This window comes from Asparagus officinalis, unplaced genomic scaffold (assembly GCF_001876935.1).
Source record: "Asparagus officinalis unplaced genomic scaffold, Aspof.V1 AsparagusV1_Un1229, whole genome shotgun sequence".
NCBI classification, from domain to species: domain Eukaryota; kingdom Viridiplantae; phylum Streptophyta; class Magnoliopsida; order Asparagales; family Asparagaceae; genus Asparagus; species Asparagus officinalis.
The window spans coordinates 1-12281 of record NW_017973488.1 but is presented as its reverse complement, the minus strand read 5'-3'; the positions used below and the strand labels follow the sequence as shown (position 1 = coordinate 12281).

The window sequence follows — 12281 nt, the reverse complement described above, 5'->3', positions numbered from 1 at the left end:
TAGCACCGGGAGATAGAATATAAAATTCTTCCTCTCCTCGGACCTTTCCGATGCTCGGAGTGGCGACCCCACTCCCAGTTCATCATTCCGGGTGCTCGGAGTGGAGATCCCATTCCCAGTTCATCCTTCCAGATACTGGGGGTGGAGAATCCCACCTCGAGTTTCTTTTCCAGCTGAAGATAGAATATAAAATTCTTCCTCTTTAGCACCGGGAGATAGAATATAAAATTCTTCCTCTCCTCGGACCTTTCCGATGCTCGGAGTGGCGACCCCACTCCCAGTTCATCATTCCGGGTGCTCGGAGTGGAGATCCCATTCCCAGTTCATCCTTCCAGATACTGGGGGTGGAGAATCCCACCTCGAGTTTCTTTTCCAGCTGAAGATAGAATATAAAATTCTTCCTCTTTAGCACCGGGAGATAGAATATAAAATTCTTCCTCTCCTCGGACCTTTCCGATGCTCGGAGTGGCGACCCCACTCCCAGTTCATCATTCCGGGTGCTCGGAGTGGAGATCCCATTCCCAGTTCATCCTTCCAGATACTGGGGGTGGAGAATCCCACCTCGAGTTTCTTTTCCAGCTGAAGATAGAATATAAAATTCTTCCTCTTTAGCACCGGGAGATAGAATATAAAATTCTTCCTCTCCTCGGACCTTTCCGATGCTCGGAGTGGCGACCCCACTCCCAGTTCATCATTCCGGGTGCTCGGAGTGGAGATCCCATTCCCAGTTCATCCTTCCAGATACTGGGGGTGGAGAATCCCACCTCGAGTTTCTTTTCCAGCTGAAGATAGAATATAAAATTCTTCCTCTTTAGCACCGGGAGATAGAATATAAAATTCTTCCTCTCCTCGGACCTTTCCGATGCTCGGAGTGGCGACCCCACTCCCAGTTCATCATTCCGGGTGCTCGGAGTGGAGATCCCATTCCCAGTTCATCCTTCCAGATACTGGGGGTGGAGAATCCCACCTCGAGTTTCTTTTCCAGCTGAAGATAGAATATAAAATTCTTCCTCTTTAGCACCGGGAGATAGAATATAAAATTCTTCCTCTCCTCGGACCTTTCCGATGCTCGGAGTGGCGACCCCACTCCCAGTTCATCATTCCGGGTGCTCGGAGTGGAGATCCCATTCCCAGTTCATCCTTCCAGATACTGGGGGTGGAGAATCCCACCTCGAGTTTCTTTTCCAGCTGAAGATAGAATATAAAATTCTTCCTCTTTAGCACCGGGAGATAGAATATAAAATTCTTCCTCTCCTCGGACCTTTCCGATGCTCGGAGTGGCGACCCCACTCCCAGTTCATCATTCCGGGTGCTCGGAGTGGAGATCCCATTCCCAGTTCATCCTTCCAGATACTGGGGGTGGAGAATCCCACCTCGAGTTTCTTTTCCAGCTGAAGATAGAATATAAAATTCTTCCTCTTTAGCACCGGGAGATAGAATATAAAATTCTTCCTCTCCTCGGACCTTTCCGATGCTCGGAGTGGCGACCCCACTCCCAGTTCATCATTCCGGGTGCTCGGAGTGGAGATCCCATTCCCAGTTCATCCTTCCAGATACTGGGGGTGGAGAATCCCACCTCGAGTTTCTTTTCCAGCTGAAGATAGAATATAAAATTCTTCCTCTTTAGCACCGGGAGATAGAATATAAAATTCTTCCTCTCCTCGGACCTTTCCGATGCTCGGAGTGGCGACCCCACTCCCAGTTCATCATTCCGGGTGCTCGGAGTGGAGATCCCATTCCCAGTTCATCCTTCCAGATACTGGGGGTGGAGAATCCCACCTCGAGTTTCTTTTCCAGCTGAAGATAGAATATAAAATTCTTCCTCTTTAGCACCGGGAGATAGAATATAAAATTCTTCCTCTCCTCGGACCTTTCCGATGCTCGGAGTGGCGACCCCACTCCCAGTTCATCATTCCGGGTGCTCGGAGTGGAGATCCCATTCCCAGTTCATCCTTCCAGATACTGGGGGTGGAGAATCCCACCTCGAGTTTCTTTTCCAGCTGAAGATAGAATATAAAATTCTTCCTCTTTAGCACCGGGAGATAGAATATAAAATTCTTCCTCTCCTCGGACCTTTCCGATGCTCGGAGTGGCGACCCCACTCCCAGTTCATCATTCCGGGTGCTCGGAGTGGAGATCCCATTCCCAGTTCATCCTTCCAGATACTGGGGGTGGAGAATCCCACCTCGAGTTTCTTTTCCAGCTGAAGATAGAATATAAAATTCTTCCTCTTTAGCACCGGGAGATAGAATATAAAATTCTTCCTCTCCTCGGACCTTTCCGATGCTCGGAGTGGCGACCCCACTCCCAGTTCATCATTCCGGGTGCTCGGAGTGGAGATCCCATTCCCAGTTCATCCTTCCAGATACTGGGGGTGGAGAATCCCACCTCGAGTTTCTTTTCCAGCTGAAGATAGAATATAAAATTCTTCCTCTTTAGCACCGGGAGATAGAATATAAAATTCTTCCTCTCCTCGGACCTTTCCGATGCTCGGAGTGGCGACCCCACTCCCAGTTCATCATTCCGGGTGCTCGGAGTGGAGATCCCATTCCCAGTTCATCCTTCCAGATACTGGGGGTGGAGAATCCCACCTCGAGTTTCTTTTCCAGCTGAAGATAGAATATAAAATTCTTCCTCTTTAGCACCGGGAGATAGAATATAAAATTCTTCCTCTCCTCGGACCTTTCCGATGCTCGGAGTGGCGACCCCACTCCCAGTTCATCATTCCGGGTGCTCGGAGTGGAGATCCCATTCCCAGTTCATCCTTCCAGATACTGGGGGTGGAGAATCCCACCTCGAGTTTCTTTTCCAGCTGAAGATAGAATATAAAATTCTTCCTCTTTAGCACCGGGAGATAGAATATAAAATTCTTCCTCTCCTCGGACCTTTCCGATGCTCGGAGTGGCGACCCCACTCCCAGTTCATCATTCCGGGTGCTCGGAGTGGAGATCCCATTCCCAGTTCATCCTTCCAGATACTGGGGGTGGAGAATCCCACCTCGAGTTTCTTTTCCAGCTGAAGATAGAATATAAAATTCTTCCTCTTTAGCACCGGGAGATAGAATATAAAATTCTTCCTCTCCTCGGACCTTTCCGATGCTCGGAGTGGCGACCCCACTCCCAGTTCATCATTCCGGGTGCTCGGAGTGGAGATCCCATTCCCAGTTCATCCTTCCAGATACTGGGGGTGGAGAATCCCACCTCGAGTTTCTTTTCCAGCTGAAGATAGAATATAAAATTCTTCCTCTTTAGCACCGGGAGATAGAATATAAAATTCTTCCTCTCCTCGGACCTTTCCGATGCTCGGAGTGGCGACCCCACTCCCAGTTCATCATTCCGGGTGCTCGGAGTGGAGATCCCATTCCCAGTTCATCCTTCCAGATACTGGGGGTGGAGAATCCCACCTCGAGTTTCTTTTCCAGCTGAAGATAGAATATAAAATTCTTCCTCTTTAGCACCGGGAGATAGAATATAAAATTCTTCCTCTCCTCGGACCTTTCCGATGCTCGGAGTGGCGACCCCACTCCCAGTTCATCATTCCGGGTGCTCGGAGTGGAGATCCCATTCCCAGTTCATCCTTCCAGATACTGGGGGTGGAGAATCCCACCTCGAGTTTCTTTTCCAGCTGAAGATAGAATATAAAATTCTTCCTCTTTAGCACCGGGAGATAGAATATAAAATTCTTCCTCTCCTCGGACCTTTCCGATGCTCGGAGTGGCGACCCCACTCCCAGTTCATCATTCCGGGTGCTCGGAGTGGAGATCCCATTCCCAGTTCATCCTTCCAGATACTGGGGGTGGAGAATCCCACCTCGAGTTTCTTTTCCAGCTGAAGATAGAATATAAAATTCTTCCTCTTTAGCACCGGGAGATAGAATATAAAATTCTTCCTCTCCTCGGACCTTTCCGATGCTCGGAGTGGCGACCCCACTCCCAGTTCATCATTCCGGGTGCTCGGAGTGGAGATCCCATTCCCAGTTCATCCTTCCAGATACTGGGGGTGGAGAATCCCACCTCGAGTTTCTTTTCCAGCTGAAGATAGAATATAAAATTCTTCCTCTTTAGCACCGGGAGATAGAATATAAAATTCTTCCTCTCCTCGGACCTTTCCGATGCTCGGAGTGGCGACCCCACTCCCAGTTCATCATTCCGGGTGCTCGGAGTGGAGATCCCATTCCCAGTTCATCCTTCCAGATACTGGGGGTGGAGAATCCCACCTCGAGTTTCTTTTCCAGCTGAAGATAGAATATAAAATTCTTCCTCTTTAGCACCGGGAGATAGAATATAAAATTCTTCCTCTCCTCGGACCTTTCCGATGCTCGGAGTGGCGACCCCACTCCCAGTTCATCATTCCGGGTGCTCGGAGTGGAGATCCCATTCCCAGTTCATCCTTCCAGATACTGGGGGTGGAGAATCCCACCTCGAGTTTCTTTTCCAGCTGAAGATAGAATATAAAATTCTTCCTCTTTAGCACCGGGAGATAGAATATAAAATTCTTCCTCTCCTCGGACCTTTCCGATGCTCGGAGTGGCGACCCCACTCCCAGTTCATCATTCCGGGTGCTCGGAGTGGAGATCCCATTCCCAGTTCATCCTTCCAGATACTGGGGGTGGAGAATCCCACCTCGAGTTTCTTTTCCAGCTGAAGATAGAATATAAAATTCTTCCTCTTTAGCACCGGGAGATAGAATATAAAATTCTTCCTCTCCTCGGACCTTTCCGATGCTCGGAGTGGCGACCCCACTCCCAGTTCATCATTCCGGGTGCTCGGAGTGGAGATCCCATTCCCAGTTCATCCTTCCAGATACTGGGGGTGGAGAATCCCACCTCGAGTTTCTTTTCCAGCTGAAGATAGAATATAAAATTCTTCCTCTTTAGCACCGGGAGATAGAATATAAAATTCTTCCTCTCCTCGGACCTTTCCGATGCTCGGAGTGGAGATCCCACTCCCAGTTCATCCTTCCAGATACTGGGGGTGGAGAATCCCACCTCGAGTTTCTTTTCCAGCTGAAGATAGAATATAAAATTCTTCCTCTTTAGCACCGGGAGATAGAATATAAAATTCTTCCTCTCCTCGGACCTTTCCGATGCTCGGAGTGGCGACCCCACTCCCAGTTCATCATTCCGGGTGCTCGGAGTGGAGATCCCATTCCCAGTTCATCCTTCCAGATACTGGGGGTGGGGAATCCCACCTCAAGTTTCCTTTTCCAGCTGAAGATAGAATATAAAATTCTTCCTCTTTAGCACCGGGAGATAGAATATAAAATTCTTCCTCTCCTCGGACCTTTCCGATGCTCGGAGTGGCGACCCCACTCCCAGTTCATCATTCCGGGTGCTCGGAGTGGAGATCCCATTCCCAGTTCATCCTTCCAGATACTGGGGGTGGAGAATCCCACCTCGAGTTTCTTTTCCAGCTGAAGATAGAATATAAAATTCTTCCTCTTTAGCACCGGGAGATAGAATATAAAATTCTTCCTCTCCTCGGACCTTTCCGATGCTCGGAGTGGCGACCCCCCTCCCAGTTCATCATTCCGGGTGCTCGGAGTGGAGATCCCATTCCCAGTTCATCCTTCCAGATACTGGGGGTGGGGAATCCCACCTCAAGTTTCTTTTCCAGCGGGAGATAGAATATAAAATTCTTCCTCTCCTATTTTGACACAACTTTCAACTTCCAATCCGCGCACTTGGTGCATGGGGAATTTTATCCCGAATCCTAAGTAGGGATAAGTCAACACCTAACACGTGTTGCCGGGTAGCCTATTCCCGTGACAAGGGCAAAGTCTACGTATTCGAAGTCGTAGCATTAAGTCTAAGGGAGTTCATTCCTTTAGCACAACGTTACATGCGGAACGGATTTCGACAATCCGCATGCTAGCCCGATTCAAACGGTAATCGGTAAAGGCATATCAAACCCGTTGAAGGCTGGGGGTTTGCCAAAAACCCCAAAGTCAATGCCTAACACGCGTTGCCGGGTAGTCTATTCCCGTAAGAAAGACGAAGTCTATGTATTCAAAGTCATAGCATCAAATCTAAGAAAAGCAATTTTCTTAGCACAACGTTACATGTGGGACGGATCTAGACAATCCACATGCTAGCCCGATTCAAACGGTGATCGGTAAAGGCATATCAAACCCGTTGATGGCTGGGGGTTTGCCAAAAATCCCATAAAATCTGTCATTCAGAAGAAATGCAGACAAATCACAAGAAAGAAGCAAATGTGGAGTTTCTATTAATAGGTCAAGTCAAAAGCATACAACAAAGAGCTCATTAGCCCGAAGGCAACTGACGGCTAAGAATATGAGACTTTAAGCTAAAAAGTCTATCTGCATAACTCTGCTCAAGTCCCGCCTGCAGATCTGCTCGGGCAGATTCCTCAGAACAGCTCAAGATCTCCGCAGCTTCACTCTTCAACTTCATCAATCCCTCCTGAGTGGATCCGAACTCCTCGAGTACCTGGTCACGGGAACGCTCTAGTCCGATCAAGTCATCTGCGATAAGAACGGCGGATTCCTCGGCACGCTTCAAGGCCTCCTTCAACCTAGTCGCTTCCTCGCGATTCGAGTCCAAGGAACGGAGTAACTCAGCTTTCTCCCTATCCATCCTCGCCATGTTAGCCATTAGATGCGCAAGGGAGCTCTCGCGTGACTGAAGCTCACGCCCGACGGAAGATCTCAGTTCACGCCACTGCTCCATCCTATGCTCTAACTCAGAGGATACGAAAGAAGAAGTCCCGGTAACCTCCAGTTCCTTCAACTCTCGTATCTCTGACTCCAGGGCAGCGAAATCAGCAGTGAAGGAATCAGCCAGTTCCGGGTATCCTTCTTCCCTCATCATCGTCATGTGGCGAGAGAAGGAACGCCGGAACTGATCGAAGCCGCCTCCTCGGTGGAGAAGCTTCTCGATCAAGCCATTATACCAGGCGGTGAAGAAGCTGAGGTCCGTACGGAAAGCCTCTCCGTCAGGATCAGTATCGGCCAAAAGGCTACGGACACGCTCGTGCAAAGAAGATCGAGATCCTACAAGCAACAACTTGGAAGCTCAGTGAACTATCGAATATGGAAAGGAAAGTCAAAAGGCAGGTTCCGAACATACCGACGCCAACGGATGTCCCATCGGGTTGAGAGCCGACAGGCTCCGGGACAGCAGCAGAAGAGGGTACGTCAGCCCCTGCAGACATATTGCTCGCACCACTCGGCAGAGACGGGGAGGCACCACTGCTATGAGGACTTTCAACCCCGGGGACTGTAGCAGTATCAGGCTGAACGCCTGGTCCTACAGTGACATTCCTATGTTAACCAAATGGAAATTTGGACAAGTAAGGAGAATCGGGATAAGGAGGTCGTATACATACCTGCAATCCCCATGTCCTCAGATGCAGCCGGAATGCCAAGAGTCATAAGAGTATCGGCCCAAGCTGCTGGTCCTATGATGACACTCTCTTATTAGTCAAAATGAAAATTTAGACGAATAAGAAGAATTGGGATCTGCATACCTGTAGATCCATTATCCGCGGGCATTTGAGGGATGTCAGGAGTCATATGAGAATCAGTCCTAGCGGCTGGTCCTATGATTGCACTCATTAGTCAAAAGACAGATAAACATAGGAAAGTACAATATCCCTGAATCGTATACATACCTGCAAGCCCGTCGCTCTGAGGCAAACTGGATATGCCAGGGATAGATACCGGGCTAACTCCAATGGTAGACGCTGCGATAATCAATCATTCATTAGTCATATGAAATATCGGGCAAGAGGGAGAAAATCAGATATATACCGGTAGATGAATCGTTCCCGAAGAATGGTCTCTCGGTCCCTCTGGAAGTCTGCTCAGCCAGCATGTCAGCTAATAAGCCGGCATCCGGCTTCGAGAAGCTTGGCCCCTCCATCGCAACATCTGCAGGGTAACCCAAATGTTGAAGGATGAGGAAAGCTCAAACGAGAAATCTTCCTTCACCTTACATAAGGAAAATGACATTGGATGCGGATATACCTGAATAAGGGATTGTGGGCTCAACATTATTTATCTGCTCAAGATCGATGTTAAGGTCGATGCCCAAAGACCCATCGTGAAAAGCGTCGCACATTTGTTGCACAAAGCAATCCATGTTGTCAACGCCAGGGGACGCCGAACCCGGTGGGAGTTCGCCCTCCTCGAAGAAACCTGAAGCACAAAACATGGTCACAAATCCCCAAAAGGTAAACAACCTTGAAGCAAGAGCAATTGAATGTTACCTCCCCCTCCATCGGCGGTGCTCCCTAAGTCCACTCCACAGGGACGCTGATCGTCATGGGGCTTATGGGCGGTCTTCTTCCTCTTCGGGGCACCAACCCTCCGAGGACCAAAGGGTCGAACATGCGCAGGCCTATCACACGTTTCAACGTGTGTAGGAGCTGGTGGCTCATGATCATTGACTGCCCTACCTAAAGTGACAATAGCCATTTCAATGAAAAAGAGCTGTCATTTATGGAAAATGAAAATTAAAAGAGATAGGACAAACCAGTATCGAGATCCCCTCTGCCGGTATCTGCGTCCGCATACTCGTCCTCGGAGGTCTCGTCATCATCACCCGTAGGGAGAAGTTCTTCTTCGTCTGAGACAAGAGATTTGGCATGCCCTTTTCTCCGCTTCTGAGCAAGCTCAGCTCTGCGACCAGCCATCATAGCAGCCCGGACCGCGTACTCGGACTGCAACTCTGAGAGGCTCCTCACGCTGATGGACTCATATGCAGAAAGGAACCACTTGCAGCTGAGGAAAGTGATCAATGGCTTACGCCGGTACGAAGGAAGAGCAAAACGGGCTCCAGTACAGCCCACCATCGTCCATAGCCACGCTCGAACGCCATCAATCAATCCTCCCTCAACCCGCAGGCTGCGGCTCGGATTCCCGACATACAGTTGGTCATAGCCGAATTGTCGAGCAAAGCGGCAAGGGAGATAAGGCTCTATGTGGCACTGGTTCTTCACCCGAAGGACGAGATAGCCTACACGGATGTTCACTAACCACCGGAAGCAACCAGCGTCAAGAACGGTCCGGTCACTTCTAGGTTTCTCCTCATCAACCAGCACGTCGCCATAGCGACCTGAAAAGTGAGGGAAACACTTAAAGAACTCCCAACTCTTGCGGACCCGGAGCTCTCGCTGAACATCACTAAATTTGCTCCCAAACCATCTGCTCTGCTCCAACAATTGCATGAAGGGGACAGGGATGTCAACAACGCTGGGGGCCGACATCAAGTCGGGACGGTGAAGAACGAGCCACGCCATCAAATATGCGTAAGGGAGCTCAACCTTTGGGCAAACCAGCTCAGCTGATGGTTCAGAACCCATATGTGTAAAACTGCTAACCAGACCCCTGAGCCCGCAATGGATACTAGCAACCATTGCTGGGAGCAGGGAAAGCTCTCTCCCATAAGCCAGCTGAACTGCAGGGAAGAGCACCTCGATGGGTAGAGCGTCAGAAGGTTGGTGCGGGACGACACACTTCTTCAACCAAAGGGCAAGGTAGCCTGCTAATAGCGTCCGGGACCCTATAGACTTCTGTGCGCGGCGGAGAAAAGAGCGAAACTTGGTCCCCGCGGGAAAAGCTCCCTCAGCACTGCCGATAGTGTAGGAACGAACCTCAGCCTTTTCCAACAACTCATTAACGGCGGAAGGGGTCAACACGTCTAATTCATGAATGGGCGCACTGGAATCACCTTCCAAGTTCTGGAACAAGTAGCTGGCAAACTGCTTCAAGCTGATCTGCCTCTTCCTTCTCGCTTGGGGAGAAGTTTGGATCAAGGAAGTGTAGTAGTGGCAAGTAAGATCCCAGAGTGTGTCATACATGTCCGGAGTATCTTTCTTCATACACTCCAGCTGCTGGTTCGTAGGGAAGTACTCCTGATACGGACAGTCCCCCATCGGAAGACCCGAAACATAATGCATCTCGTGCAAGGCCAACCCTAGCTCACCACCGCTGGTCAGGAAGGTGTTGCTATCGGGCATATAAGTCTCCAGCAAAGCCAAGAAATGGCGACAGCTAACTGGGATTCCGTACATAGTAGCTCGTATGGGTGCATATAACCCACTACTCTTCAGATCCCTCTCCCAGCGCGCCAAGACGAAATCAGTCATGCGCGCCCACCACCCTTTGGCTAGTGAGGAAGCCCAGCCATAGCATCTGGGCTCTGGTGGAGGTAATCGCCTCCCCAGAAGAGCCAGACGATTACCCACAGTAGAGGCAGCTGCTGACGTCTCACCTGGGGGTGCAGTATCAAGGCCCGTGATCCCTGGGCAAAGACCACGAATATGGTGATACCCGCCAGAACCAGGGGTCTTAGAATGAGAGGTATATCCACACGGGACTCGCTCAGCATCCTTAGTAAGATCCCAGGACATCTGTCGCCTCACGGCCTGTCTCCTCAAATGGGTAAAAGAATATTGGCGGGGAATTGATGGAATGTATAAAAGAGCTCCTCCATCAAGAGTCAGCCAGTGCTCCTCTCCAAGAGTCAGTATAGCGGGGTCCTCGACATGATCCCCGAACAAGAAGCTCGGCTTCTGTAAAGCCTGAGTGGAAGTAGAATCAGCGGTAAAAGTGGCGTCTGTGATAAGCTGGCGCAAGCAATGGCGCCCTCCTTCCCGTACTAAACGGCAGGAATCGTCAGAACGATCCTGGTCAAACTGTGGGAATGGGCTAATGACTTGCCCAATGGAAGTGGAGGAAAAAACCTCCCGGCTACAACCGGCATTGGCATGAGCAGGAAGACTACCCGCGGGGAATTCAACTGCAATAAAATACAAAGATGGAGTCAGAAAATCCGTCTCATAAGTAGAATGATAAGCTCATTCACGGAATAATTGGAGAGACGATTTTGAGTGTCCTACACCGGAAGAACGGTATGCATCATCACGTGAACAACGTGGCAACATATACCGAACTACAAGGTGTAAGACAACACAAGAATCGCCCCAATATATCCGAAGACTTGAATTGGCTAAGCAAAACAAGTCCGAAACCTTAACCTCCGCGAAAGAGGTATCGGTTCTTCCTTAATGACCCGCTAAGGGATCAGTCAGGGATACAGAAATAGAGAATTCTCACCCCTGAAGGAAAAGTCTGCCGGGAAAGACGTCGTGGGAGCCTCCTCCTCACTGTGCTGCGAATGGGGATAACTCCCGGAAGATCGATGGTGACGAGGAGACATCGGAAATCTGCAGTGAAAAGCAATCTGTCAGGTACAATATGAATACACGAAATTTAAGAAAGGGAAATTAAGCACTTGGACTTAAAATCCTATAAATAAATAGGATTTTACAGTTAAAGTCTAATTAAACCTACCAATTTTGTGCCCGCAAAACAATGATCGTTTTCGCGGTGAATTTTGGTGAAATACCCAAAATACCCTTTGTGTTCAAGGCCAAAATCTAGGTCAAGGACACGCGTGACCCGGGTCATGATCGTCACATTCGATCATATAACACCCCTGTACCCCACAATTTTGGTTAAAATTTGCAAATGAGCCCTTTTGCAGAATTTAACCAATTTTGCAAATAAACCCCTCTAACAACTTTTAGTCCTCTCGCCTAAAGTACCCCTCAAACTTTCGGCCAAATGAGCATGTAATATAGGTCTTAACTTCAGTCCTCTATTACATGAACACCACCCCAATTCTTCGGCCAACTTTGCAAATAAGCCCCCAAAGTTTTCAGCCCCATATTTGCACATAAAACCCTCAATAAAGTATGGTCTTTTTGCATAAGACACCCATCCAAATTGTTACCAAAGGGGAATGAAATCCAAGCCTCAAAATTTCAGTCCCATTTTGCAAATAAGCCCTCATAAATTTCAGTCCCATTTTGCAAATAAGCCCCCCAAAATTCGGCCATATTGCCTCTTTTGCACAAAACACCCCAAAACATTGTGCATACACAACCTTTGCCTACTACAAGAATAAAAATGCAATCTTTACAAGAAAATAATAGGATTGTGAAGAAGAGCTTACCAAATCAAAGGGATTCCCTTTGAGCTTGGAGAAGCAAGCTTTCGGCCAATAAGAAGCACCCAAAATCCGAGCTCCTCTTGAAGGGTTAATGGGTTATTGAAAGTGAATCAATGGAGGAGAGCTCTTGGGGAAGAAGAACCCTCAAAACCGAAAATGAGGAGGGGATTTTCGGATTTGAGCTAATGAGGAGGGAACTCTCTCTCTCTCTTTTGAAATTTGAACTAAAGAAGGGGGGGGACCATGAGCAAAAGACAAAAGAGGAAAAGGCCAAACAAGAGGGGGGGGACCACGAAAACCAA

At 49.0% G+C, this 12281-nt stretch overlaps 1 protein-coding gene and 1 long non-coding RNA gene across 2 annotated transcripts; both read right to left on the bottom strand.

Annotated features, from left to right (window-relative positions):
- Positions 1-7383: 7383 nt before the first annotated feature.
- On the bottom strand, positions 7384-7811 carry LOC109828375. Its single transcript, XR_002243667.1, has 4 exons — positions 7773-7811; positions 7634-7705; positions 7490-7561; positions 7384-7420 (listed from the first exon to the last, which is right to left on the bottom strand). It is a non-coding gene; the product is annotated as an uncharacterized LOC109828375 (long non-coding RNA).
- Positions 7812-9146: 1335 nt separating this feature from the next.
- LOC109828374 lies at positions 9147-11191 on the bottom strand (the record flags this gene model as incomplete). Its single annotated transcript, XM_020395387.1, has 3 exons — positions 9147-9172; positions 9949-10764; positions 11082-11191. Coding segments are annotated over 3 exons (952 nt in total), but the record flags the coding sequence as incomplete, so codon positions are not given.
- Between the last annotated feature and the right edge of the window lie 1090 nt (positions 11192-12281).